Raw genomic sequence first — 27,565 nt, 5'->3', positions numbered from 1 at the left:
GATCACGAACAAGTCTCGAGTTCATTTCAATCTGAAAGTGGTTTTTATCTCACGGTACCATGGAAATCAACTTTGATTTAACGACCTTCGTGCAACCAGAGTCCCGTTTCGTCTTATCCGACATTCGATCATTGAGGTAATTATGTTTCTGCTTTATTTTTGACCTTGTGCTCACTACAACTTTACTACTTTGGTGCTTGTCAACATATTCCAATTCCTTTTGATGGGTTTATACGACTGAGTCACCTGCAGTAAATACTTATTTAACTGCCGTTCCCGTTCGATCGGTTAAACTTATTATACCCACACTTGTATATATCTAGATATAGAAATCTTTTATAGAGAAATGGTTGCTGAATTCCTGGGAATGTAGGCCACGATCTAGAGCCTGTCCATTGAACTTTTTGCTCTGGTAAACCAAGGAAATGAAAATTTAGCTATTAGTGACCTCTATCATTATGTCAATTGTCAACCGTCAAACAATTGTCTTCAAAAAATTCCCAATTGCTCAATGGCATGTTGAATTGATGTCTTCGAAATCATATTGAGAGGACTGATGTTTGTTGATGGCAGTCATTAAAGCTAGTTCAGTAATATCTGTGATTTATCCATTAATATATAACTCAGACGATAAAGGGTAGTATTACATTCTTCATCATATTTTTAGTTTGCCTGATGGTTCTGTCTGAAGACTAGCTTAATCTGCTGGAATGTTGCCTCCTCCCCCACCCCCTCTTTGACCGATTTATATTCGTATCAGTATTATTACAGTATATAGGTCTCGACACCCTTGATCCAATATCCTCGAAGGATTTACGACGGGAGCATGTCAGCTGACAGAAGCCCTTGTCTTTGCAAATAAGGACGCGTGATGGAAAGGAAGTCTTGAGTGGTTATTTTCCTTCTCCTCGTCGACACGAATACGACCTTTTCTGGAAATTTGACTTGCTAAAGTTCTATAATCCTCTCTTACGTAGTATTTTAAAATGGATGACATCCAAAGTTGATTATTTAACGGACGGCTTGCAGAGAGACGCTTGATCCTCATGGCATTCGACGGTTGGGATAGGATTTAGGACCGAGACATTGTCCACATACTGCGTAGAATGAATAACTAATAACTCGAGAAGAACGGGAATGTTTTATGAGTTGCCTTTGGCTGCTCAAGAAGCAATTTAGATTCAAATTTCCGCTGTAATTTGCATAGCGTCGCATTGGTTATTGGTTTTCCTTTGGGGAATGTTTTATCCTAAATTTAGCATTCAAAAAAGAGAGCTAGCTTTTTTTGTTTTTAGCGTTCTACTCGGAACAAAGATTAAACTTCAGCAGTCAGGTCCTTGTAACGTGAAAGATTCTGTGCCATTGCTTTCGAAGGACGTTGCCTCCTAATGCGCCATTAATTATTTAGACATGCTTTCTTTCCTTTTATTTCTTCTGTCAAATAGTAATGAGTTTTATTGCCAGGTAGTAGTAGCCTGCACACCGGCCACTTGTATTTCTCTTTATTTCTCCCGCTTTCCCCGAAAATAGACAGCAGAGAGTGGGTGTAGAGTGTGTAAGTAGTACAGCTGAGCTTCCCATTTCGATTGCCACGAGATACTTTGTTTGAGTCTGCAAGTCGCCAGCCAAACTCTCCGCATTTGAAGTAGGGACTAAAGCTATTAGTTAGTTATGTTGCAGCAGCAGCTGACTGACTGATGCAGGCTCACAGAAAGGAAAGTTTCCTGTTTCGGCGTTGATGCATGGATTCCTCCTGCCTTGTCCATTGAACCGCCAACAGCTCCGCACCAGTCCACTTGATTGGAACTCAATTGTGCAGCAGGGACAACATGTGCTGCTACAAACTACTTTGTTATGAAGACCCTAGTTTGCCGTAGGTTGCGTAGTTAGTCGAAAACAGAAGCCTCAAAATCGAGACCAGAATTTGTTATGTGTCCGCAATAGGCTTCCACTTTGATAAACATGCCAAACATTCTTCCACACTCGGCTGAGTAGATAGACCTAGTTTCATTTTTTCGTGCTCAGCTATTTTATTTTATTTATTTTTCAATTTTCAAAATAAACAGGAAGTAGCATAACAAAAGACTGGCATGCATCAGCCAAAAAATATGTGTCGCGTTCGTATCGATCGGCGAGAAAAAGTAGCATTCATACATGAAAGGCTACTACTACAGATAAAACTACTGCGCCCTGTCATTCTTTTTACCATAAAAATGTCTCGAGACTTTTATTCGACTCTCGTGATTGTTTATAGTATTTCTTCTGCTCTTTTCTTTGGTATGGAAAGACCACGTTATATTGGCTCTTGACTTTGTGAATCTTCTTTTTGGTATTTGCCGGAATTGTCGATACGTGAGGTCACGTCAACTCAAAGTGTTTGCCAAGTCGCCCAAGTTTGTCGAAGGTTTTACATTTTTCCTTTTTTTTCTTGATTATGTAAACACTAAGAAACGTGGGGATTGCTTGCGTTTGCGTCGACAAATCGCTCTATCTTAGCATCATGTCCAGAAGCGTGAACATCACCATATACTACTAGCAACGCCTGTTTTGTGTGTGTCGCCAAACGTCAAAGGTCGTCGTGTTTGCTTCTTTCGGCCGTTTTCTTTGGGTGTGTGCGAAGCTGTTGGCGGTATCGACCGGGGCCTTTGTGATTGAGTTTCGTGATGCGCTTCCAACGCTTCAAGGCTAAGTACTCCCGCTGGGGAATGTTGTAACGAAAATAAAGTTGGCGGCAAATCAAAAAGAGGAAGAAGAGCGTTGATGGATGATTCAACGCATGTCGCAATCGTTATCAAAGATTCACTTGTTTTCTGTTTGTTGACTGAATAGTCAATTCTGCGATCGATGCGTTTGAAAAATGGTGTTACATCTAAGACAGCAGCAATCTTTTTATACTAAGACGGTTGGGATTTCTTTTTATTTCTGTTACTTGAATAGTTTTTTGGGGGGAAAAGCCTAAAAGCTCTTATCGTAGTGCATCAGCCACTGAAATGGATGCATGCGTGCGGCGCTCCTCGACGCTGGCGTCACATGGGAGTGAGACCTAGACGGCAATGAAATTTCCTTTTACATTCATGGCAATCGAGTTTATATATAAATTTTCAACCGGAATCGCAATTTCCCCTCCGATTGTAATTCTAAAAGGAAATCAAGCCAGATTCCCACCCGTTTATGGCAAGTTAAAAATCGATGTAGAGATCAGCTTCTTTATTGAATTTCCTCAATTTCTCTTCACATTGAGAGAGGTGCCTCTAATTTTCACGGGATTTCCATCCATTCGAATTGCTTTTTCAACCCAAATTGTTGGACGGAGTAGAAATAAATCACTTGCTCGTGCGTGCCACTCTTTCCCTCGGCGATCTAAATAACTACAAGAGCTCGGCTCCATGGCCACTCATCTCAATTTGATTCGGTTTTCCAATCACTCGTGATGGGATGGAAAAACCACACGACAGGTGTAAATCTTTTCTACGATTTCATGCACGTGTCGTCGTATTCGAAATAGTCGTCGAGTTGAATGCCTTTTTGCTCTATAACGGGACTCTGAATATTTTTTACGATGAAATTTGTACCCCCCTTCCAATTCAATCACGCAATCTCAGTTATTTTTCTTTTCTTCCCGTGTAAAATGTTTAGGTAAAGGGGGAGAAGAAGCGACGACAACTCAACAATCCAAGTGATAGCACGATGACGACTACAACTCGCCGTCGGATGGCCCATTTTCCCGCTCTGAGAGACGGAGAAATGGTGTGAAGCCTAACGGTGGAGGAGCTGAAGGAGGAAATGGAGGGCAGTAGTCTCACGCTTCTATGCAGCACGCACACACAAGAAAACACACACAACATATGGTCTACATTTTCCTCAGTTATTTTATTTTCTTTTATTTATTTTTTGGTTTTCTTTTTATCCACTTTTTCCAGGGCACTGTTGGATGGCCATCAGTCGACTATCATCCTCCGAAGCGTGCGGGTTTCTTCACTGGTTTTTCTCACTCCATTCTTTTGCCCGTTTTCGTTTGTTTCCTGCTGCTAGCGCGGCTCACAATTCTCCAACGCCGTTGACGGAAATCGGCGGTTAACATCCAGTCAGTAAGTTGACCAACTCCTCGTTTGGTTTCCTCTTTCTTTATTGAGACTGTCGAAAACCCTTTGTTAACCAGCCGCTTCTTGCTGATTTTTTTCTCTTTTCTTCATTCCTTCTTTCTATTGAACCCAACTGGCCCGTTTCTTTAAAGACAGTCAGTTCATCCTGTTACTGGAATCCAGCGCGGAATATTATCGTTGATATCAGCCAGGGTCCCCGTGGAAAATTAGAAATAGCACATTTCCAAGTACCGTACTAAAAACATGACAGATGCAACCCCCAGGAGGAAAATTGTGGCATGCAAGGGAAGCATTCTCTCGGCTATTACGTCTGTCACCGTGAGGCTTGGTTCCGATTTTTTGTTTTAAATGATCCTGAACGAGACGTCAGCCCAGTCTAAAAGTAATTCCATTTTTTAAATGATGATAGAAGAAGTAGGACAGGCCAAAGTCTAGAAAAGCAAATAATGAAAGGAGGCTAGTTTTTTTGCCAACACGTTTCACTTGGGATAGGTCGCATCATTTACGCCTGTTATGCCGTGAATTGTCTTTAATCGCTGAACGTGCGCTCTTCTTTTCTTAGGTATTGATTTAATGGGAATATGACGTAAAAGTCATTTTTGTTTTTACACAATTCTTACAACATCGTAGCAGATGATTTGAAAAAATAGGGCGGCGTTGCGAAATGTTTGGAAAAGTTTAGCTTTAAATCATGCCGATAATAAACGTTCGACTTGGCATTGAAGCGTGTCCAACAAGTTGCTTTTACTTGATATTTGGTCAGTACCCATTATTATTAACCGGCGTACACTGGTTTGGCGCGTGCCTATTCACCGAGATAATCGCTAGATTTGGCAATCGAATTTTGCCGCGTCCGTTTATATGTGTTTCAAAAGGTAGACATTATATAGGATGGAAGGGGTAGTTGGGGAGATCGAGTTTAGGAATTGGTGTCGAGGACGCGAGGCTCAGCCACGCCTTGATTTTGAATTATTTTTTTCAACCAAAGACCCTAAGCCGTTCACTCGTCTTTATTTCATTGTCGGTCCGCGCCCATCAACGGGCCGTCGTCGCCGCTCTCCTCACGCTCCCTCGGTGAAGGCTAATTGCGAGCAATGCAGGAGAAGGCCAATACCCTAAAACCAATAGATACAAGGCTCTGCCTCATTACAGGTAGTTCATACTAATAAACTACCGTGTGTGTTATTTTATGAACGGACCTCCACCACGCCCAGTATGGTCGTCTGAGCCAAATAACAATTCTCTTGCGGAGACTTTTGCGGTAGAAATGGAGCAGACGCACTTGGGTTTCCCTTTCGAAATCCTTCCACGGATTCATTGGTTCAACTTTTCGTTTCGTTCGGCTTTTCGTGCCGTGGTTATTAAGGGGGGGAAACGCATTTGACAAGGGTGTGGTCTGACTCCCTCTCTCCTTCCTTTTAAGTCTTGTAACCACGTAGACTCTCTCGTATCGCTGTCGTAGCGCGAAATCGCCAACTTTTTTCGCTCTCAGTTTACGTTGGTTTCCTCGGTCGTCTAGATCATCATCAAGTCGTGTTGCTTCTCGCCCTCACACCAGATTTCTTTTGCTTTTGCTTGGAGGTTCCGCTCTCGTGCATCGTCTCTTCCCATCATGAAGCCGAGCATTCTTCTACGTTTGACCATGGTCCTCTGCGTCAGCTGCCTAGCCGTGACTTCCGCCGCAAGATCAACGAAGCCGGTAAAGTTGATTTTGTTCCACTGACCGTTTTTATCTTGTTTTCCTGCTGCGGCGACTCTTGTTCATGGCTACAATTTCATTTACCAAATGGGGGGGGGGGGGGGCTAGATCATCAACTATGTGATCCGTATTCTTGTTTTGATTGCACGACACCACTTGTGATTGATTTAACTCTACGGGATGTCTTAATGGTTGTGCTGTCTGTATGGAAAGACTGTCGAGAGGCTTCGTATTAATTGCGAACATCGTTAGTGAGATCCGGCGCTATAAATGGAAACATCTAAAGGGCTTGTAATCTTAGACATAGTGCATGTAGCCCACCAATGCTTAACGAGTGCCTATGTTGTGCTCGGGGGGTCGTTTGCGAAACAAACCATTGCATAAGGACATTAAAAGGAGGACATTCCATTGGAATGGTTCCATTTGCGGTTTGCAGAAAAAGAACTGCTCTGTTCTAATGGACTTTAAGTTACCAGTGGATTTATGGCAACGAACATCAGTACATAGGGCCAAGTCGAAATGCTGATGGGGAAATTTATCCTTTGTTCTTTTTTTAATACTTTACATCAGCCCGTAATTTTGACCTTCTTCTATTGTCGTTTTCTGGGTGGATAAAATAATTTGTATTGTTTTCTTTTGGAACTTTTTTTTTTTTTTTAACAGGAAGGAGAACGACGTCAGATTTTCCGTGATGAAGTCGCCCATATGAAAGGAATCAAACGACCTGAATTAGTCAATCAACAGGGGTATTTCCCTCCGCAGGAACAAGATCACTACGAGCGGCCGACTAAACCAGCGTACCAAGATAATTATCCACCAGGGAATCAAGGCGACTATAAGCCAACGTATCAGGTACGTGACGATAATAATGCGACCTATGTAGTGACAATATACTAGATTGACCAAAGACTTAACAAAAGACTGATTAGGACAATTATGAACCTCCTAACCAAGACGTCGATTACCCATCGAATTATGGCGACAGACCTCCGTACCAAGAAAACTATAAACCTTCGTATGAAGGCGATTACAATCCAAATAACCAAGATGAGGAGAGACCTCCTTACCAAGACGATTACAAACCAACTTATGAGGATGACGATTACAGACCGAATTATCAAGATGACTACAAACCCGCTTATGACGACAAGCCGACCTATGGTGAAGATAACAAGCCATGGCAGAACACTCAGGACGAATTCAAACTGCCATTTGACGATGACAAAAATTCTTTCTTTAAACCGGTCGATTTTGACATCAACTTTTATGGCTCTGATCACCAGAAACCCGAAGCGGAATACGACGGATACGACCAATATGAAGATCCGAAACCTTACGTCCCTCCCCCACCGCAATACGACGACTATGAACCAGTGAAACCTGTAGTCTCTAAACCATATAAACCTATAGTCCCAAAACCGTACAAACCCCGGCCTACCTACCCCAAGGAAATAGTTCTGCTGCAGCCCAGCACGGCCCTCAAGTCGAACGCCTATGCCGACAAATACACCACCCCTAGTTATCGTCCCAGCCACATTCCAGGCAATCCCGGAGAAGACTACCCAAATTACACGGCCATACCGGAGACTTCCTTCGACTGCTTGAATTTGAAAAACGCCGATTTCAGCTACATGTTCTCCGATCCGGAAGCTGGATGCCAGGTGTGTTAAAATCATTCAGTGTAATAGTTGAATTGTTTCGTGATATTTCAATATTTCATCCCTCGTCGTATAGGTATTTCACACCTGTCATCATGATGGTCGTCAGGATTCTTTCTTGTGTCCGCTTGGCACGATATTCGACCTCGAATCACAGACTTGCGATTGGTGGTTTAATGTTCGATGTATTTAAACAGGCAATTTATGAGAAATGATATTTAAATTTAATAATTTACCATGTTTTTCTTAGCACTAGCATAGTAAAAAAGCAGCAGTGTCTAACCGTGTTAAAATATCTATTAAAAAAACAATAAAAACTGGGTTTAGCTATGTGACAGAGAGAAATATACCTCTTCTTAATTTCAAAAAATTACCTAAGTTCGGCATTGTATCATTTTGCTTAACTGCTGAAGGTGCGGTACACGATCTTTAGAAAATCAAACAAGGACTCACGAAGGGATTTGACAGTAATCTTGCGCAATAGAGCTCGACAAATTGTCCACCTAGTGTCTACAAAATAAAATACTTCAAAAACTAAGTATAAATGTCAAGTCATGATTAGAAATACAAATGTTTACCATAAAAAGATTCTAGAAAGTAGATCTCTTGTCTCTTGTCAGATAAGTGTACTATATTAATCGCCCTTAGTTCGTCTAAAGTCACTGTAGAATCTCCTGCCGGTTCCGATTGGTATACACATTCACAATTTCACAGTTACTTGTTAATTGTTATATCCTTCTGCCGATGACAAGTGTCTAAATACTGAAATGACACAAGGATTGATCATTCACACGGGTAACATTTTACAGCTTCCAGATCTGAAAAGAAAACCCGGCCACACACCTGCTGACGAGGTTTGAATTACCAAGCAAATAAATAAAATTACATACTTTCTTTTTTTACATTTTTATTCCTTACTAGCTTAATGATACTTTGAAAATTCAACTGTCTAAACCATTGGCTGAGGGAAGTCATGAGGTAATTTGTTTTAATTTGTGATCTGATCTTCAGAAGTCTAAACCAGATATTTTAATTGCAAGATATTTGCTCCATCCGAGTTGTCATCCCTACTAAATCCAGAGGAACGTAATTCACAGAAAATTACGGTCAAACTATTTCTTTCCACACCTCAACCAGAATATGTGAAAACTGCCTTAGATGCAGGTATATTAAATTAAAATAAATTTTTTTCTCATTCAAAACACATGTTTCAACCATTTAGCTCTTCAAGAACTTGGAGCAACTTATGCGGACCTATTTTTAATCTCTTGGCCTTCTGGGATCAACTTGAAGGATAGTGAAACTTTGTGGAATGCCATGGAGAATGTCTTTGATCAAGAAAAAGCACATTCATTAGGAGTAAGTGATGTTGACACCCAAGGATTTGTGGAGCTGCATAATTCTGCAAGAATCAAACCTGAGGCTATTCAGATAAACTTGGAAAGTTGTTGTGTTGTGCCACCTGAATTGGTGACCTTTACTAGGGAGAACAACATTCAACTGCTAACTCACAATGACCCTCAAAATATTCTACCAACTGAGACTTTGAAGAACATTGTACCATCCCTTGAAGAAGTATTGTGGACTGTAAGATATCAAACACTTTTGCGCTGCAGAGGGATCATAAAAAACAAGGGATATGTTATTAGTACCCATATTGATTGAATTCATTAGGTAGCTGGCATTTATCAGCTTGTGTTTACCCCTCCTTTTTTGTTGTTAAAGACCTTATGAGGTGCCATTTTGCATTTGATTCTGTTTCAGTAGTTTTAAGTATTTAGTCTAATTGCATTTATTTGTACACTAAATAATGAAGAAAATTTACTTGATTATGGGGTTAATTATCCTACTTTATATGTTCATTTATTTACATTAGTTACGCAAGATCACTATTTCAATTTCTTTCTACGAAAGTGAGCTTTTAATTCAACGATAGAATAATTTATTATTTTAGAAATCAAAATTACTCTACCTGTCGTTTTGAAATATAAGAAAAAAAAATATTGTTCAAAGTACTAATTTGTACCCTGTACTTAAAAAAAACTCTCAGTCTGATAGATAGTACATTATATTTGACATGATACTGTACTGTGAACCAAGACCAAGAGACAGTACGTTACGATTCTTAATGAACGGGTAAGAAAAACAAGATTGCGTATGAAAATATAATAACATACCTTGAAAATTCACAATGATGAATTCACAGCCTGTGACAAAGTAATTTGCAAGCTTGATTCAAATTCAAAAAAGTCAAATCAAAACTTCAAATACTTTAAATGTTAAATTCTAATCACTGTCATCATCTTTGGAAGTAAGGTTAATAGTAAGTGGTTTCCGACCGTCGTCATCCGATCCATAAACAACATCTTCGTCGCTATCGTTGACCATAGAGAAGGCCGGATTGTCTTTCATGACACTATGTTCTACGATATTTAAAAAAAAGTATTTAGTTAAAATACTTTTACTAGCATCAGAATAAAGAAAGTTGAAATTATGCTGTACCTAAAACTGCGTTGCTTGTCGGCGAATAAACGTAGGCCATTGTGTAGATGTAAAAGTTGAGTAGTCCGTACAGAGCCACTGAAAAAAAAAAAAATCCCGGAAATTCCGTAAGAACCGAAATACAGATTATTCTGTGAAAAGAAAAATTACGGAATTCGCTTGAATTGCGGTAGTTGGTGCTGAGCTGAGCTATGAAATTATCTTGAAGAACACCAATGCCGTAGCGGAGAAACGTCACCGAGATACTGATGCTAAGCACGAATAGCACAAGTAGAGTCAAAAATTTCAATCGCATATCTGTAGAAAAAAGAAGATCAGATTTATCGCCGAAAATTATAAAAAAAAATTTATGGTACCAAAGAAAGGCATCGATCTGAGTTCACTGTATGCCTTGATCATTAACAAAACCAAATAGGCCAGATATATGGCTGAGGCTACAATGAGGAATACCTTAAATCCCTATAGGATATTTAAAAAATGAAATGAAATACAAATCCCTTTTACTGTGAAATCAAATTTGATTACGTAAAAATGTTCCGTATCTAGTTTGTAGCTGAAAGTAGGGTCGTTGACTTCTTCGATTTCTTGCCATACAGCTACTATAATCATTGAAAGCCAGATGGAACCGACAAGAAGTATTTTCGGTAGGTAAAAGATTAAACGCCGATCATTTTGTCGAAGTCCGTGATAAACACATAGCCAAAAAAGGAGCAGTGCACTTATGAAGGTAATTTGGAATACGGCGTCAAGAGCTCCTGGAAACCACGAATCGATCAAGAAGCTCAATGAGAATAAGGGATCTATGAAAAGCATGGGGAATAATTAGTAAATAAAATATCTATATTAACAATATTAGTACCATTGTAAAGAATAAGCAGCGGCATCAAAACTGACATCCATTTCTGTTCCAGGGACCAATTGACGACCGAATATTTTTTCATGCAGAGAAAATACCAGCACTGAAAATACAAATTAAAACTGCGTTTAAAAAAAAGGAATTTTTTTTCTATGGAAACAAAATTTTACTCACCGTAACTATGAATGTGCTCAGCAAGAAAACGAATCGGAACCAAATTTCAAGACGCGTGAATGCCGGGTTGTAGCTTCGAAACTGAAGAAATCATGACGAGATAAAACAGATTTTTGGTTAGCTGGGGGACCCTAAGGATTCTCTCCGATTTCGTCCAATTCCGGTTGCCCGTCGAGATGGCCGAGCCATCCCTCGAGCAACCAATAATTATGGTTTCGTTTTCAGAAATAGCACTCACGAAAAAGATGACATCTCTGATGACGTATCTGTTATGGATGCTCTCCAATCCGTAAAAACGTATTGTCAAGGCGTAATGGGAGTAGTCAAAGTAACCCATGTGTAAAATTAGAATTTCACTGCAGTTTTGCCGTTCACATTGCAAATCCCTCGTCCTTTCAAGCAAAACAAAAAAAAAAAAAAGAAGAAATGGCATAAGTTAGTGTTGTTACCAATAAATTAAATTTTGATACCGGTTGTGCGTGTGATCGTTAGAGACCATCTTGATAACTTGATCGTCTTCAATGATTCCGTCCATTGCAATGCTCACGTGAAATTTTTTTTCGAAACTTTCGTCTATTCGTCGTAATTGGGAAAAAAAATTATATTAATCAATTCAGGAAAATGAATTAAAATGAAGTCAAGAGTACCATCTTTATTTTCAGTCACGATCTGAGCAATCACCCAAAACTGTTGATGGTAAGATGTTAGCAAAGGGGTGGCGAGATAGTACGGTCCGGTAGCCATATCGCTCCCGTTGGGATGACCATTGACCTGAGAAATGCTCTGGTTGGTGGTGGACGTGATGGGAGGACCTATTTAAAAATAATTAAAAGTAAGGTGGAAGATTTTGGTTGATTGCGTTTCTGTATTGCTAGACCTACCTGCTAGACCGATGAAAACGCACATGCCAAAACAGGCAAAAAAGGCCAAGAAAACCAATCCAAATTCTCGTTTGTGCATCGAATACAATCGCATTTGAACGGACCTAAAAAGACGGTTGTAAAAATGTGAACAATATTCCTTAGGTTTTTGATACACTATACCTTTCGCATCGGTCGTGATGATAGGCTGGAGCAATGAATCGACTGAATTCGCTGCAAAGGTCACAAAATTGTGACATTTGATTTCGTGCTTTACCAAAAGATCCCCAAACGGAAAAACTTAAATCAGGATCCGAATCCATTTTCATGTTTTTCTTTTACACACCGAAAATTTAAACTAAGGCCTGCTTTAGACAGAATGCAATGAAAGGCAGGCGATACAATTTAAAGAACATCGCCAAGCCATTCCGCCGACTACACTCGTCGGCAACTGGGGGGGAACAGTAGTATTGATTTTACGCTTGTCGATGCGCCTGCGCAGGGTTTAACGCCAGCGCAAAAGCACCCCCACAAGTCCATTCACATTTTAAATTTGCTCATGGGTATACCAAGTATTAAAAAGCAAAGAATAAATATACTGATTTGATATATACAGGAATTTGAAAGAAAGTTAAAAAATATTGTAATTTCTGAATGAAAAATTATAGAATTTGTCTTACTGGAAACGTGGAACAGAAGCTGGTAAAAACGTCACCAACGCCAAAAAACTAGGGGGAAATTTTTTTTATTAAGTCAGTATTTATACACGAGAAACAAAAGTCAAAAACATTTTTTTCTTTTGCAAATCGACGATGTCAAATTATTCCTGTAATGCAAAATAATGGAACTAAGAAAGCAACATTATTTTTTTATGGTCATTTTTCTCATCGCCAAATTCTTTAGTTTAGGTTTGACACCCTTCAGTCTAGCAATCTTGACTTTCTTTGCAACCCTCTTGGCAAAATGCTTCTTGATGCGCAATTGAGCCGCCTTCTCGGGACGAATCACGCTATCCGCCTTGCGGACTGCCTGCCTATCTCTTCGGCGAACAGCCAAAACTTTGTTAGCAGCCACCACGGCTTCACTATACATTTCCGTACCAACCAATCCTTAAAATTGAATCAATTAAATGCAATGGTTATTAAAATTTAAAGTTTAACAAACAAGAAATTATTGTACCTTTTATAAGCTCTGAAACTTCATGCGCTAAGTCCTTGACTTCCTTAGGGGATCCATCGTCGTTGATGTCGCGCGTAAGTGGCGAAACGAAAAACTTTAAGACCGTCTCAAGTCCTTCTTTTCCAGCAACTTGATTCAAGTCCACAGCTACAGCCGCCATCCATTTGAACACGGCAAGACGCTGAAAACAGTCAAGATTTAACCAATAAGGTATGTATACCAACTCTTGTATACACTAGCATTCTTAGTAAGAAGTAGTAAGAAATGTTACCTTGGTAGGTGTTTTGGGATGAAGAACAACTTCAGCGTTAACTTCTCGTCTCAATTTACCGGTCAACCAAGCAAGCGTTGGAGCCTTGATCTTGGATTCTTCTTCGGATTCTTCCGATACTGGAATGCGGTTTGCAACTTTGCCGATAAACACCAAGTTCTTGATGACTTGATCTGCCAACTGATTGTCTAGCATCTCGGACTGCAGTTGCATAACTAAATCTCTTGCAAGTGATCGAAGTCGTTTGGATATTTCGCCACAGAAAAAATAACTACGAGTCACTTCTTCAGAAGGTTTCACTACGTATGCGGCTAATTCTTCAGGCTTATGCCATCCGAGTAAAGTGCCTACGAGTCTGGAGCTCAGCGTGCGGATCCAAAAATGAGGATGCGATAAATGGTGAATGATCTTTTCCCATATTGGTTCTGAAAAATCTTTGTTGTCTTCACTTTGGAAGCCGGCAGCGCAATGTTGAGTCATTTTGATAATTGTGTAAAGCGTCTGGATGAGTAGCAGGTCAGATTCACGATCTTCCCGACCATCAGAATCGCTGTGGGTTTGATCCAACAGTTTAACTATTTCCGGTAGGATCTCTTTCATGCGGAATTCAAAGCCAGACTTTTCAGCTGCCACAAATATACCACAAAGCTGAACGGCTAAGCGTTTGTGCGAAGTGTTTTGACCTCTTAGCCAAGCAAGGCAAATCTAAAAATAAGTTTAGATTATAAGAAATTTCTCAATAGATAAAAAAGAGCGATAAATACCTCGAAGAGCGTGGTTGCAGTGGGAGTATTAAGCCTCTCAATCAGAATCCTGATTGCAGCAGCCACAGCTTTAACACAACTGGATGAGGTTTCGTTTATCAAGTATGGACTCATGGTGACCAAAAAGAATGTGCTTTGTTGACTGAGAAAATTTTTCGGGAAAGAATTGAAGACGGAGACCAGGAACTCAATGGCAGATAATCTTCCAGATTCTTTTTCGTAGTCTAGTTGTTTGAGGAAGAACTCCACATAACGCATCAACTTTTTTCCAAGTGGATAGTCAACCATGTACTGCAAAACAACCTAACAACGATAAAGGCGATATTAAAATTTGAAGGTTATGTCGGCAAACACGGACGCAGGTTAAACTCAAAAAAGAATTTTCCCCAAAAATACACTTCAGTTTGTCATTACAATTTACCACTCTTGCCAGCGATTACGTTTCTTAGCGAACGTAATCGCCTGAATTCGTGGATCACCCAACATTAATAAAAACTTATTCAAACACGTACTTTTCGACTTTGTACACGGACGGGTACGGCTTCGGCTTTGACGCTAAGCTCCGCGACTCGTAACATCACATCAGGCAATTCTTCTAGAGTCATTTTCCTCTTCACAATTGCCTTCAACATACCAAACGCAATCGACTGCTGTTTGGGGTCGAACAAGGCCTGTTCACAATACACCAGTAAAACTCTCAACTGATCTGTATCAATGCTGTGGCTTGTAACGTGTCGAACCAAGATGGAAATCGCCTAAAACAAATCACAATGTTTTGTTAAAAAGGGCAACAGATGGTAGTCCGATAAATAAAAATAATAAAAACTATGTTGCCGAACATTTGACGTAAATCGAGCCAAAATGGCTTTCGACTCATACACAAAATGCAATCTGCTATTTTAATTTCCCACTCTTGCCAGCGATAAAGCTTCTTAGCGAGCTTGATCGCCTGAATTTGTGGATTTTTCTCAAGAAAACTAATACTAGAGAATACGTAATTTTTACCTTGAACGCGGTTTGCACCATTTCTAAATTTTCACCTGCTGTGCTACCAGCATACCTATGTAGAAGACCAAAAATAGATGTAGACATCTTGGGCGCATATTCATTTATGCTAGGTAGTGGTATCCGGAGCAAAGTGCAAATACATCTCAAAGATAACGCCACCAGCTGTCAACACAATTAAGACAAAAGTTAAATATGTTTTGATAATTATTTGTTCAATGAATCACCTTGGAATGAGGGTCATTTAGGTTATTGTAGACTATTGGCACAATGGGGTCAAGCATGGGGATGACTTTGGTGCTGGCGTTTTCATGGCATTTTTCGCGTTTCAAGATGAGACTGAAGATGAGAAGGCCGAATTCAATCACAATGTGGCTGTTGATTATGTAAGCAGACTTTGACGCTCCAGTGACGGACGGAAGCGCCGCAGCAGCAACTTTTCTTTTAGGAACAGGAGCAAGTACTAGTGAATCTGTTCTCATAGGTCGACCCGAAGCCGTCATATTTGGATCTTGTTGCACACGTTGGACTGGGAGTCTCAACTCCGGGATAGACAATGAAATCACACCATGAATAAAAATTAGCAATGGCTCAATCGACAGCCCGGAATTAGCAGCAAGGCCTAAGGCAACATTGTGAAGGCATTCCTCGACCTTTTTGGTCATTTTCAACGACTTTGTCGAAGCTAGGATCTGCAAGAATACAAATTTTTTATTACTATGAAATAAATTTAAAAAATAAACTTACTAGAAACCCAAATTAACTTACGTCTTTGAAAGGGACAATCAATCGCAAAAGAGATGACTGAGAGACGTTCTTCGCAATGATCTGCAGTGTGTTAAAGGCTTTCACTCCTTTGGCTTCTTTAAGCTTGCTGACAATCTTATCAACTTCTTTTTCATCTGCCGTGTCACCATAGAGTTCTTTTTTACACAACTGTAAAAACGGAAAACGATTGCAATATTTAATAATTTTTAAAATGGAAAATAAAGTCAATTATGAATCGTAGAAAATTTCTAGTTACCTCTGTTAGTGGGTATACAACTGCATCTAGAGATCCAGCTTTCAATTGGCCTATTTCACCCAACTTGGCCAGTATAGCGTGCATTGTGAAAATATAAACGTGAACTTGATATCCCCGTTGAAGAATGGGATAGGCAGCATCCATGAGCGCACTGAGGCATTCCGGGCCAAGGGAAATCACCATCTCGATCAAAGTTTCGCGGGCGGTTTCACGCACACTATTGCAGCGTGATTTGAGGAAGGTACAAACCTTTGAAAACATTCTATCAAATAAAAGTGTAAGTAGTTGGAGCTCTAAAAAACAATGTGATAAATTAATACCCAGGCAAACTACGTTCCAACGTTCCTGGTGGAAGATTCTTTAGGAGATTAACGAGGGCCAATGCAATCGGAACTCGCAAGATTTCATCATCCTCTGGGTAGTGATCCTTAACAGTCTTGTGTTGCTTCTCTCGAGTTGAACGTGCGGTGAGAATGGCATTCAGTTCAGGAAGAAGTTGTTGTGAAATGACTGAATGAATTTTTGTTGCCATAGCATCATTGAGCGAAGATTTTTCTTCTGCTTCGGGTACCATCTCCGGTAGTTCAGAACTAGCATCTGGGTGATCGGCGCTCTCATTCTCAGTAGTCGGTGGCACCACGCCATCTTCGACAACAGCAGCAACGGAAGATTCTTTTGGAGTGTCAGGAACATCAGGCACTTCAGGAACAGAAGCTTGAACTTCAGATGTTTGGGCGGCTATAGCTTTGGCAGCATAGTAGGATTTAAATTTTGAGTTCTTCAAGTCAAAATGAAACGCGTTTAGAATCGCCACAACAGCTTTAACAGCTTGTTTCTGATATTCAATTTGACGAGTCATGTTGGACAAATAAAAGCGCAAAAGACTTTCATAATTCTGCCAAGAAAGACACCGAGCGATGGCCTGCAGACACTCAAGTGCAGCATCTATCAAGTGATTATGCTTGGCATATTCTTCATTGAAGAGATAACAGGAAGCCAACGGTAAAAGATACTGAGTGATGGTTTCGCCATTTATGCACGTCTTATCTTTTTTTAAAAGACCTGACAATCTAATTAAGAAACAAAATAAATTAGATTTGACTAGAGTAAGAACATTTAAAAACGTTTACCTAAGTAAGGCACGTGAGCGTCGATGAGTCTGCAAATGACGACAGTTTTCGAAAAAATCAACTTCAACATCTCCCTCTTTCCTAATTTTTCGCAAACTATTAAGCGATGCATTCATTGAACCGCAATTTGAAACCGCTTTGCTTAAGATTGAGACACCTTCGTGTCGCACTGTTTCCTTGGGGGAGCGGATGAGTAAACGCAGCTGAGGTATAAAATGCTCATTCAGTAAAGTCTTGCCAAAATTCCAACGGTCAAAGGCACTTGTCATAATTTGAAGAGTCAACGAAGCATTGTCGATCAACGAGGAATCAGGTTCCTATAAATAAAAATGAGCAAACTGTGTTAATTTTTGCTTGCTATAAGAAGAGGGTAATTGTCAGTCGCCAACATATGTCAGTTGCTTAACATCAATGAGTGGAAGCTATTTCAGTTTTCCGTTCGAATTTGAAATGCAACAATTAATATACCACTAATGCCAGCGATCCCACTAACATAAGAAGTAGGGACCGCCTGAATTTCGTGATAAAGAAACGTACGCCTTCTAAAAAATTGGACTACATACCGTTCTGATGAAGTTGAACGAATTATACAATGCCAAGGCTGCCCATTCGAAGGAGGGTGTTCCAGTCTCGAGAACAACATTGATTTCTTTGTGTGTTTTCAGACGATGCGTGTAATCGGGCTCTTCAAGACGTTGAGGATCCCACTTATTCATCGACGACACCAATTCACCGAGAGATCCTTGTGAAGAATCTCGTACACATATGACTTCCATAACTTTACACAAACTGTGTCGGACATTTCTTCCTTCGATAGTCCCAAATAGCGCAGATAACGCCCTAGATTAAAAAAAAAAAAAAAAAAAAAAAAACATCACTGTAAACTTTATTTCCGCTGAATTAAAAATTTCCCTTACCCTATAAACTCCTGTGGGTTGTTGGCAGTCTTTACTAAATTAGCTAAAGTACTCAGATATCGAAGAAGTTTCTCCTCAAGATTTGAACTGTTGCGATTGCGATTTACGGCGACTTTGATAGCTGGAATAATCATCCGTGCGAGCTCAGTGCTCAGTTGGGGTTCGTTGACGTATTCGGATATTCGCATAAGTACATTCAAATCCCTTCCATTTAACCCGTGAGTGATAAACTTGCGGAGATAAACCAGCACCAAAGACATGTGGGGAATAAGGAGCTTCGAACCGTGATTAGGCTTCGTCTCCTCGCCGACATCATCCACCACCATCGAATCCAACGGAGAATCCCATTCCACTGAAAAAGCGGGTTTAATGTAAATTGGCTCTTCTTTTTCATCGTCGTCCTCTTCAACCACTGTCCCATAATCCGCTGTTGTGACCAACTTGTCGACTATGTCCATAAGAAATGAGCAAACCAAGGTCACCGCTTTGCCACCAGAAAGTAATGTCAGCATAGGTTGTAGAACGGTAAGTTCCGGGCGTTCTGGGTGAGCTTTACCGAAGAGAACAAAGTATCTGTGAGGGGGGAAAAAAAAACAATCAATAAACTGTATTATAAAGAAAAAATCGATCAACTAATTTAAAATGCAAACCTCGGATTTTCAGACCACACTTGAAATAAGCGAAGCATTGGAGTAACACCAGAAAAAGCTTGATCGGACAACATTTCCAGTTGAGGCCAAATATACACGTGGAAAACGGCTTCAATTTCGGCTGATGACCAAGGATACCGTTCAAACTTCTTGAAAAACTGTGTGATTCGCTGCCATCCAATCGTTCGTAAATTCTTCAACTGTGCGATATGCCTCGCTTCCACTTCATTTCGTTTATCGAGCATTCCCATAATGTGAGCACTGATGTTCAGTAACATATGTAGCAGTTTCGGCAAAGTGGATTTCATAATATTTCCCAATTTGGAGAAAATGGTGCCCATAAGAACTAGAGCTCCTTGAATTCGTTTGAGGGGCAGTGCAAGTTTGGGATCAGCTTCTCGCATCGTTCGGACGACATGCTGGTAGACGTCTTCCGTTCGCGTAAACTCACTAAACAGTTGGAAAGCCAAATCGAGGAATACATCGATTTCAGAATCGGCGAGGCCGGCAACGTAGCGAAGAATAACAGCTTGTCTGAGTTGGATGTTATCTTTACCAGTTGATCCGGATCCAGCTTTGAACATCATTTTACCATATAAAATCCTGATGAGAATGGATGTCAAACCGGCACGATGTTCGGACTTGATGGACGAACTGAGAGTGTCGATAGAAAAAGAAGTAATTTCATTCCGAAACGATTTGTCGTCAAGCACTCGGTATAAATTGTCCTTGTATGGCATCAAGTAGGGATATCCGTACGCCACCAAACAGTCCAGGGCTTGCTTTTGAATGTCACCCGAACGATGGGAAAGCAAACGGAGAAGAATTTTGGTTACTTCCGGTTCACTAGTCATATTCTGAGGTTGCTGAAATGACGCCAGAACGGAGAGATACGAAGACAGTAGCTTTATAATATTGCCTCGTTCTCCTTTAGTTGATTCCACTTGAACTCCATCAGTAAGATCTTGGGTTTGCGCGATGTTCCCGTCGTTTACACAATATTCAGTGTTCCAAAAATGCAAGAACAAAGGGACGATTATCGCGTGCTCTTTTTCGGCCACGTTCCCGATTCTTGAAAGACCAGACCATGCCAAGGATCGAGTATTGGTGAAATCAATTCGCTCAACGGTAACTGCAAGATTCAAATATTCCATTTGAGCCGAGGGATCACGAATTTCTTCTGCCTGGCATCGACGAACTCGCTCCAAGAAAGGTAAATACACAGACCAAAACTTGGGAGAATCCATGTTGAAAGCGTGAGACTCTACGAGTTTAAGGACCGGCTCCCAGAGTGGTCGGAAGTTGATGTAAAGTTGGCTCAACAAGTATTGTAAGGGAGCTTTCGCGAAGTGACCACCAGCAGGCAAGCTGTAAATCACACGTTCGGCCTCCAAATTTTGTAGATGTACAAGTTTTTCACGCTGTTCTCGCACGCCGGCAGAAATCAATTCTGCATTGAGACAGGTTTGGAAAACCGGTGTGGGATTTACATTTTCCGGAGGAGCTGCCATAGGGGGCGAAAAGAGCGACAAGATGTGAAGCGTCAGCAACCTAACCTATAATTTAAAACAAATCTAGTGGTATAAAAAAGTTCAATTAAATTCATTCAAAATGTTTATTACCTCGTGATAGGGAGATCCAAGATTTTGGCCAATGACGTCATAGACCTGGCAAAGGACTTGCAACGAAAAAGTATCTTCGTTACCGCTTTCGTGAAGGCTTGTCAAATAAAAATCTGCTGCACGTAGATAAAATAAGCTAGTAGACATAGTCTCGTTGAGGAAGGCGGATTTTATCATCTGCCAAGGGACATCCTTTTCCAAATTCGATGAAAAATGTCGGATGCCTAGAATGGCAAGACTCAATACCAGACCCAGTCTCTCGGAATAATCCACTGGGCGGGTAGTTTTCGCCCGTTTAGTATGGGGTTCTTCAGCATTGCTTTCAACCGTATCGGCTATCTCTTTGACAATCTTTTTTAAAACTTTGATAGCTTTGACGGAATCAATCGGTCGAAGATGGGGAAGACAGACCAGCGCATTAACATACATTTGAAAATCTTCGTTGATCATTACTTCTAAATTTTCTTCTAGAATAGTTTGAATAAGATGAGGAACACTGTCCGTATCCGATGATTTTCTCATGGCAAAAGTAAATTCGAGCGGGTAGATCTTGAAGTTGTCCATGTCGTTGCCATTTTTCGGGAGGGAAGCTTTGATGGAGATCAAACTTGCCAGGTTTTTCAATAACTGCGAGCGTGTTTCTCGATCTTTCTTGCCAAGTGAGTGACAAAAAGTGATGTAGTGTGGGAGCAAATGGGATTCGAAGAAGCCGTACGTCGACACTTGTAGAGTAAATTCCAAAACAATTTCAGGTTTCCAATGATAAGCGAAAACCAGATGACCAAGTTTCGATGTCTGTTCAATTGGTAAACTGACCTTAGTTGACTTCATTAGTTCCGCAACAGTTACCGACACGCTTTGTTGCTCTGTTTCATCCAGTTGTTGGTCGTTCAAGAGAGACACGAGAGTCTTCGATACAGCAAGCGTGTCTGTAATTAGTTCACCTTCTCTAAATTCTACCCATTGCTGGAATAGAAGTAACAAACCGAGAGCTCCTGGTCTCTTAGAACTATCAATCGCTGCCTGCAATATAAAAAAAAATGATATAGTAACGTAATCAGAAAAAAATAATGATGAATTTTACCAAAAGAAGAATCCAGACTCTGGCACAGTGTTGCTGAGAAGTGTGCCTTGCCATTAGAAGGAAGCAATGATTGACAGCAATGAAAACAGGGTCATTGCAAACATTTTGTTCAATAGAAAGTAGAGATTTGAAGTATATGGGAAGGAACAATTCCAATGAAGTGTGGAACTGATTCTTTATACCCTTTACAATTTGGAACAAAAGTTGACCAACACCCAAGCTGTCACCAGCATTTTCTCGAAGCTTTGTGAAAATTAATTCCACAAATCCAGCTCGGTCTCCAACTTTTCGTCCAATAAACGCGAAGCTTTCAGTGGCAAACTGCTGAACATGTTCTGGTTGATTGGAGGCCAAAAGTGGAAGTAGAAGCCCATATACATTGTCAATGTCTTTAATTAACAATCTCCACAAGTTCTTGTACAAATAAGCTAGAGCGGTGAAAGTCCACTCTGTTATTTCAGGTTCTCGTACTTGAAGAAGATCAACTAACTTGCTGAAAAAGTTTGGAAACTTTGGGTAGAAATCTGATTGTAGATCTTTGGCAACAGCAACCACCAAGCTAAAATATCACACATATCCAATCAAATCATGTTTGGTTATGAAACTATTAATCTGACTTACTCTAAAATTGGCTCCAGAAAAAGAACATTTTCTTTGTCAATATGCTCCAAGAGCAAATTTAGGATTCTATCTTCATGTAAAAGAAGTTGACCTAAGCTTTGAACATCTCTTCCTACACGCTTACAGAAAATGGTAAATCCTTCTGTACAGTTTAGATCTGTCCATTTTTCTAAAGCTTCGAAAAAGAAAGTCTCTGTCTCATCAGGGACAACATTTCGTTTGAGGTTGACTCGATGGATGACATCAACATTCACTGAAGAGAGCCGCTCAGCAAATGTTTTAAACTAAAGACAAAATATAAATTTATAATAAAAAGTAGTATGAATCTCAAATTTTGGGTAGCAATTAAATTTTAAAACTAAGTGTCAGGAAACAGGTAGAAATTTGAAACACTTTAATTTGAAAAAAAAAACTCTGTCTAACCTTGAACGTATTGTCTTCCTTGTGTTTTGTAGGTTTTGTTTTCACCATGATGAATAGTTATTTCTTAGTACGGCATTAAATACATTCACTCATGAAACTTGTCGGATTTTCGCAACTGATTTAGCAAAGTAACAAGCAACGACTGGGACAGCTCAAGTGCTCAACTTCAATTTCACACACGAGGTTAGCCATAGCCTACTTTATTATAGGAAGCCCAAAGGAAGGATATCTCTCGCGTGTTGGAAAAGTGAAGCCTACTTTGCTCACCTTTCCTCCGATTTAGCATCCTCCAAGTGGACCCAGGGGGGCCATCTGGTGAGCGAAATAATGACACCTCCTACTTCTCTCTCTCCTACTTTCTAATATGGGGATTACTTCTCAAACGAACTTGCTACAGAACCGGGGTGAAAACAAAACAAAACAAACTCACAAACACCTCCATCTTTCAATCTGATTCCATTCCTTCGCAAATGAAATCATATCGATAGAAACGTAAACAAATCCGTGTTTTCAAATATCGCCACTAGACGATAAATTGGCTCCCGTGGGTCCACTTAGGGCGGAGCCAAATAAGAGGAAGGGAACCCAAATTGGCTTCCAAAAAAAGCCCAAACCGTTGGGCTTCCTATAATAAAGTAGGCTATGGGTTAGCAGACGAAACAAAATGTGTAGATAGACCGGATGCTGAGTTGCAAGACTTAAAAATTCTGCCTGCTGGAGGAAATTTAACTGATTTAACATTGATGAAAATGAATGGGCGAAATTTTCTGCTAATAAATGAGCTAATTCTGCTAATTCAATATCCACAGTGCAAATGCATAATAGATTGTTTTTCTTATGTGACTTTTCATTAGATGGAATATAATTTCGAATTCATAAGATGAAACTTATTTTTTTATTTTCAACCAACTAACCAAGTTTTTCAATACATTTTACGATAATTGCCAAAGGTAAAGATTAAAATTTCCGTTGGTAGTTTGGTGTTACTTTACCTCCTTCCTACGGTAGTAAGAATTATGCTATACCTGCAAATTCACGGTTAAAATTTCAAATAAATCGCGGCGTTTAGTTTAGTTCGCATATCTCACGAGCGCCATCGTTTGTCCAATTGTTGAACTAACTCTTTTTGACTGCTGTAGTTTGGTGCAGATGGGTGCAGAATGAAAAAAGTGAGAGGGTAGGCCTATTGATGAAAATTGAAAGTGCTCATGCTCATGTTACGATTTTTCGAATCCTTCCTTCCACTGGTCTTTTCCAGAAAGAAAATAATCTTTCAAAACAATGTGCTCGCTGGAATGGATTTGGAATCCCACAAGAATAATGTAGAAATAACATTTTTATATAACCCTCACTCAAATTCGTTACATTTTTTGATGAATCACCATTTTATTATTCGATCGTTTTCAGGAAACAGGAAAGAACCCGGAAAGAACTTCAATGGAACCTGGTTGCCATGCCACTGTCACTATAACCAGGTAGGAAACTGTTAAATTATCTCTCTATATAGATCTCGTCAAGTTTGTCGCACCGAAAGCAGCTATTCTTAATTTTTAAGTGGGTGAATGATCAAGTTGCTTGTAGCCTACACTGTATTCCTGGTTGTGTTGTTGATGCTGAATAAGGTGATGTTGGCAGGTTGAAAAGAAGATTAGTAGGCTCTACCTGCAATTCCTGGAAAAACATCCACAGCCGTCACGTAGTATTTTTGAATCAAACATATCTGATGTCGTCAGATATATCGGAGAGCATTTGAACGAGTTAGAAAACCTTTTCTACAAAACTCTTTGTGTTATTGTCTTGACTTTTGGTCAAGTTATAGTATACCTTGAAGCCACAAAGCAATCATCCAAAGTGTTTGGTGCTTCTAAACAAACGAGTGCGTTGTCAGTGGAAAGATATCCAACGAGTTGATTGATGGTGGCCGATGCCACACACAAACAAAGACATTCGTAGGGCTACTACCACCTCTGACTCCTCTGAAACGAAGAAATCAGGAGAGATTGCGTGAAGGACCAGTCCATAAATCCTTGGCCGTCGTGTCGATTCTCCCACGAGCCCAGCAACGGCTGCGAATTTCGTCTCTGCTGCTGCATCCCGTTTTGCTTTGGGCCGCCCCTATACCGCCCAGCATCTCGAGTGGCTCATTTGTAGTTGTTTCTGCGACACTCTTTTAACGAGCTAGGCCCGTCCATCCGTCTAGCAGCACTCTGTATACCCACACTTGTGTCCGTTTGTGTGTGTGCGTCGTCGTCGTCGTCTAGCCCCTGCGAGAAAACACAGTCGGTGTCTGTGTGATTCACTCAATCGCCTGGCTGGATTCTCTTCTGCGACAGAGTTGGGTTGTCTAATCAATTTACATGGAGCAACACATCTCCACAGGGCAATGGGGATCGCAAGCGCCGCCCCCCCTAGATTGATGAGCTCCGTATTTGCTCCAGCAGCAGCACAAACTGCTATGGAACAAGAAGAACTGCGCTCCTAAATTGCCAATTAAAAGGATCCCACCCACCCCCTGTTTATTCTTTTTCTGGCCGACTCTCTTAAACCCTGTCATGCCAGCGGATTGATGGAATGGCAGCGCCCAGAAAATAGATTTTTCAGATTAGAAATATAAAATAGCCGACGATCCCATTTCTTTCTTTCTTAGACTTGTATAGATAACCAAATTGACTTTATGGTTGTCTAATAAACCAAGAAAAAGAATGCGATGATGAGAAAGCCGCTCGGCTGTGTGTTTCATTTTGTTCTAGACTCGGGTCTCTTCTTCGACTTTTTCTTGGGGGGAAATTATGATACAACAACAGAGAGCGCAGGATTTACAAACTTGACGACGGAGACCGAAGGGACTTGAGTCAATCAGTGCTAGATAGGAAGGACCCCTTCTTCTTCTTCTTAGCATATAAAGTATAGTGAGAGAGAGGAGCTGCTATTGAAATGAAAAAGAGAGAGAGAGAGAGAAAAAGCCGCGTCGATTTATCAGGATCCGAGTGGGGGCCGTTTGAATAAGTTTCTTTAAGGGAGCGGGAAATCATATTTCTTGTCAGACCGACGTCGGTGGCCGCTGGTTGGTGGAGTTTTTCGCGGCGAAGAAAGTGTGTTGGCACGTATTTTTGAGGGCTCTATTCAAGCGGCTTCACTGCTTACATCTATACGTAGTCCACGAATGGCTATCAATTCTGATTCTTTGGATGTTCCTGTATATACTCGACTATTACGACGTCGCCCACCATCATCATCGGCCGGGCTGGCGCGCAGTTTGGCCCTCCCTGCTTCCAGCGTCTATATATTAAGCCCATGAAAACCGTCCAGGGCTCTTGGTTCTATAGAGCTCGTCGTCAAAATCGCTTGGCCAATGTGTTGAGTCTACATGTACGTATAGACTAGTGGTAGGGACTTGCGTAGTCGAGTCTATATCGACCCGAAAGGAAAACGAGAGTCGGGATCCTGTTTCTGCCCAGGCGGTATCTCTCCACAGAGATGCTACTGCTCCTGCTACTGCTCTCTACATGCAAACACAAAGGTCTTACACTCGATGAACTTTTGTATTATCCTCTTTAATGACCAGCAATCTCCCAAAGGTCCGGCCAAGTTGCCAAACGTGTTGGCCAGGACTTCCTCCTGGATCTGCTGGCAACAACTCTGTTGGCCAGAGTTTGGAATCATCAAATGATTCTAATTTTGTCTTTGTATTATCCTATAGCGATTACATTCATTATGCACGTTAATTGGAGATTGTCTTGCCGTTTTTGGCTCCTTCTCTGGAAGCCACTCGTCGTCAAGATTCTACCAGCGTTTTTCTTGTTAACGCGATCGATGCGGATCCACTTGATTTATTGAAACGAAAAATAAATATTTCGCTTATTTTTCGTGACAGCACAATTAGTTTTGTCGCGTTTTTAAATGGGTGCGACTCGTTGAGCAAAGCCGAGGGGCTTTTCCAACAAATATCCGCCAACTTGATCGTCTTTTCTTTTCTTTTCTTTTCTTTTTTGTTTCCCTTGACGTCTTATTGCTCTCGGCTTTATCGGGTGTCCGTTACCGAGATCAATAGCTAAGCGCCGAGTGGGTGGGGTGCAGCCGGACGCTTGATGTGCAGACTCTATTGTGACCAGTCCTTTATACAATAATAAAAAAAAGGAGCTGATACACAATGTGATAAATATCTGAGGAATCGTTTCTCGTTTGATGGATGAACAGCCACGGCCCTCTGCTGCTGCTGCTCTCGTTTGTTCCTCCTCTTGTTTTTCCTCTTGTCTTTTTGAAAAGCTTATTCCCACTTGACGACATACGTTATTTCAACTTCATTTATTATTTCACACGAGCTTTTTCGCCTTTGACTTTATTTACCGTATCCAGCGTGCAATCAAAAATTCCAACAGCAGTATTTTAAGGTGCTAGTAGTACAAGATTCAGGTGGGCAGCATTTTCTCGAGCACAGCAGTGTTTTGACTTTTTAACATTATGTTAGCTTCTAACTGTTTTGCGGAAAGTTCGAAGGCCTCGATTATTTAACGAGCAAGAAACGCATCTAGCTGTTTGGTTATGCATTTGTGCACTTTGGAACTTAACTTTAATCTCGACTATTTGAACTGCAAGAAATCGGGTCGATAGCAAAAGTCCACCACCCGCTATCCGAAGCAATTCTTCGAATTTCACGAACGAATTATTTGTTGGGGATTTTATTTTTTCACTTTGAAACGCACTTTGAAGTGGGCGAATCTTTTAGACATGAGCAATATCGTCGCCCGAGGTTGGATCCGACAGCCTCTTCTTTGGCCGTCATTGACAATAGTCGCTCTCGTGCAATTTTAATCAAGCGCCGTATACAAGTAGCCCATCTATCCGCGTCCACGCCCCTGTTTCTTTTTTTCCCTCTCTTTCCCATTCCGTCGTTCTATGAAAATCTGCGCACTTGTGTACTATAGGGTGGGGTGCCTGGGCGCTTGTTGGCTGTTGCTGGGGCTAAATGAATGATCAGTCGGATTGTAACATGCCATAAATAAGACGCAGTCTTTCATGACTG

At 40.6% G+C, this 27,565-nt stretch overlaps 4 protein-coding genes and 1 long non-coding RNA gene across 7 annotated transcripts; 2 read left to right on the top strand and 3 right to left on the bottom strand.

Annotated features, from left to right (window-relative positions):
* The first annotated feature begins 5 nt into the window (after positions 1–5).
* Positions 6–7,795, top strand: LOC124209501 (adhesive plaque matrix protein-like). Of its 3 annotated transcripts, none has more exons than XM_046607510.1 (7): positions 6–136; positions 3,637–3,848; positions 3,921–4,088; positions 5,685–5,802; positions 6,466–6,654; positions 6,732–7,463; positions 7,537–7,795. In XM_046607510.1, the coding sequence occupies exons 4-7, from the start codon at positions 5,716–5,718 to the stop codon at positions 7,651–7,653; spliced, it is 1,125 nt and encodes a 374-aa protein (XP_046463466.1). In that variant the 5' UTR covers positions 6–136; positions 3,637–3,848; positions 3,921–4,088; positions 5,685–5,715; the 3' UTR covers positions 7,654–7,795. The 3 variants fall into 3 exon arrangements, with proteins under 3 accessions (XP_046463466.1, XP_046463467.1, XP_046463465.1); XM_046607511.1 differs by having other exon boundaries at positions 5,662–5,802; XM_046607509.1 differs by having other exon boundaries at positions 5,623–5,802.
* LOC124209508 lies at positions 7,633–7,934 on the bottom strand. The gene is made up of 2 exons (XR_006880936.1): positions 7,835–7,934; positions 7,633–7,756 (listed from the first exon to the last, which is right to left on the bottom strand). It is a non-coding gene; the product is annotated as an uncharacterized LOC124209508 (long non-coding RNA).
* Positions 7,935–7,989: 55 nt separating this feature from the next.
* Positions 7,990–9,301, top strand: LOC124209496 (glutamate--cysteine ligase regulatory subunit-like). Its single transcript, XM_046607501.1, has 4 exons — positions 7,990–8,314; positions 8,382–8,438; positions 8,501–8,624; positions 8,683–9,301. Exons 1-4 carry the CDS (start codon positions 8,228–8,230, stop codon positions 9,123–9,125), a joined length of 711 nt encoding a protein of 236 aa, XP_046463457.1. The 5' UTR covers positions 7,990–8,227; the 3' UTR covers positions 9,126–9,301.
* Positions 9,302–9,461: 160 nt separating this feature from the next.
* Positions 9,462–12,420, bottom strand: LOC124209495 (transmembrane protein 181-like). The gene is made up of 12 exons (XM_046607500.1): positions 12,036–12,420; positions 11,874–11,977; positions 11,640–11,804; positions 11,463–11,565; positions 11,231–11,384; positions 10,993–11,073; positions 10,822–10,921; positions 10,488–10,762; positions 10,319–10,421; positions 10,113–10,259; positions 9,963–10,040; positions 9,462–9,883 (listed from the first exon to the last, which is right to left on the bottom strand). The coding sequence occupies exons 1-12, from the start codon at positions 12,179–12,181 to the stop codon at positions 9,747–9,749; spliced, it is 1,593 nt and encodes a 530-aa protein (XP_046463456.1). The 5' UTR covers positions 12,182–12,420; the 3' UTR covers positions 9,462–9,746.
* A 161-nt stretch (positions 12,421–12,581) lies between these two features.
* On the bottom strand, positions 12,582–23,170 carry LOC124209494 (small subunit processome component 20 homolog). Its single transcript, XM_046607499.1, has 18 exons — positions 22,543–23,170; positions 22,120–22,403; positions 21,499–22,057; positions 20,415–21,437; positions 18,793–20,348; positions 18,143–18,715; positions 17,789–18,065; positions 17,226–17,542; positions 16,416–17,165; positions 16,096–16,357; positions 15,840–16,007; positions 15,299–15,763; positions 15,072–15,236; positions 14,579–14,821; positions 14,067–14,369; positions 13,303–14,007; positions 13,032–13,212; positions 12,582–12,961 (listed from the first exon to the last, which is right to left on the bottom strand). Exons 1-18 carry the CDS (start codon positions 22,588–22,590, stop codon positions 12,714–12,716), a joined length of 8,127 nt encoding a protein of 2,708 aa, XP_046463455.1. The 5' UTR covers positions 22,591–23,170; the 3' UTR covers positions 12,582–12,713.
* Positions 23,171–27,565: the final 4,395 nt, after the last annotated feature.

This window comes from Daphnia pulex, chromosome 12 (genome assembly GCF_021134715.1).
Source record: "Daphnia pulex isolate KAP4 chromosome 12, ASM2113471v1".
In the NCBI taxonomy this organism is placed as follows: domain Eukaryota; kingdom Metazoa; phylum Arthropoda; class Branchiopoda; order Diplostraca; family Daphniidae; genus Daphnia; species Daphnia pulex.
Note: the sequence above shows the minus strand (reverse complement) of the source record. Positions and strands in the feature narration are given on the sequence as shown.

Excerpts from the sequence above, each read along its gene's own strand:
- LOC124209501 (XM_046607510.1), top strand. The coding sequence starts at position 5,716 with ATGAAGCCGAGCATTCTTCTACGTTTGACCATGGTCCTCTGCGTCAGC. Across the intron at positions 6,655-6,731 it reads ACTATAAGCCAACGTATCAG|GACAATTATGAACCTCCTAA; the intron begins GTACGTGACGAT and ends AAGACTGATTAG. Across the intron at positions 7,464-7,536 it reads ATCCGGAAGCTGGATGCCAG|GTATTTCACACCTGTCATCA; the intron begins GTGTGTTAAAAT and ends CTCGTCGTATAG.
- LOC124209496 (XM_046607501.1), top strand. The coding sequence starts at position 8,228 with ATGACACAAGGATTGATCATTCACACGGGTAACATTTTACAGCTTCCA. Across the intron at positions 8,315-8,381 it reads GCCACACACCTGCTGACGAG|CTTAATGATACTTTGAAAAT; the intron begins GTTTGAATTACC and ends ATTCCTTACTAG. Across the intron at positions 8,439-8,500 it reads TGGCTGAGGGAAGTCATGAG|ATATTTGCTCCATCCGAGTT; the intron begins GTAATTTGTTTT and ends TTTAATTGCAAG.
- LOC124209495 (XM_046607500.1), bottom strand. The coding sequence starts at position 12,181 with ATGAAAATGGATTCGGATCCTGATTTAAGTTTTTCCGTTTGGGGATCT. Across the intron at positions 11,385-11,462 it reads AACGATCACACGCACAACCG|GACGAGGGATTTGCAATGTG; the intron begins GTATCAAAATTT and ends TTTGCTTGAAAG. Across the intron at positions 11,074-11,230 it reads TCAGAGATGTCATCTTTTTC|TTTCGAAGCTACAACCCGGC; the intron begins GTGAGTGCTATT and ends TGATTTCTTCAG.
- LOC124209494 (XM_046607499.1), bottom strand. The coding sequence starts at position 22,590 with ATGGTGAAAACAAAACCTACAAAACACAAGGAAGACAATACGTTCAAG. Across the intron at positions 22,058-22,119 it reads TTTCTGGAGCCAATTTTAGA|CTTGGTGGTTGCTGTTGCCA; the intron begins GTAAGTCAGATT and ends GTGATATTTTAG. Across the intron at positions 15,764-15,839 it reads TGATTGTCCCTTTCAAAGAC|ATCCTAGCTTCGACAAAGTC; the intron begins GTAAGTTAATTT and ends GTATTCTTGCAG.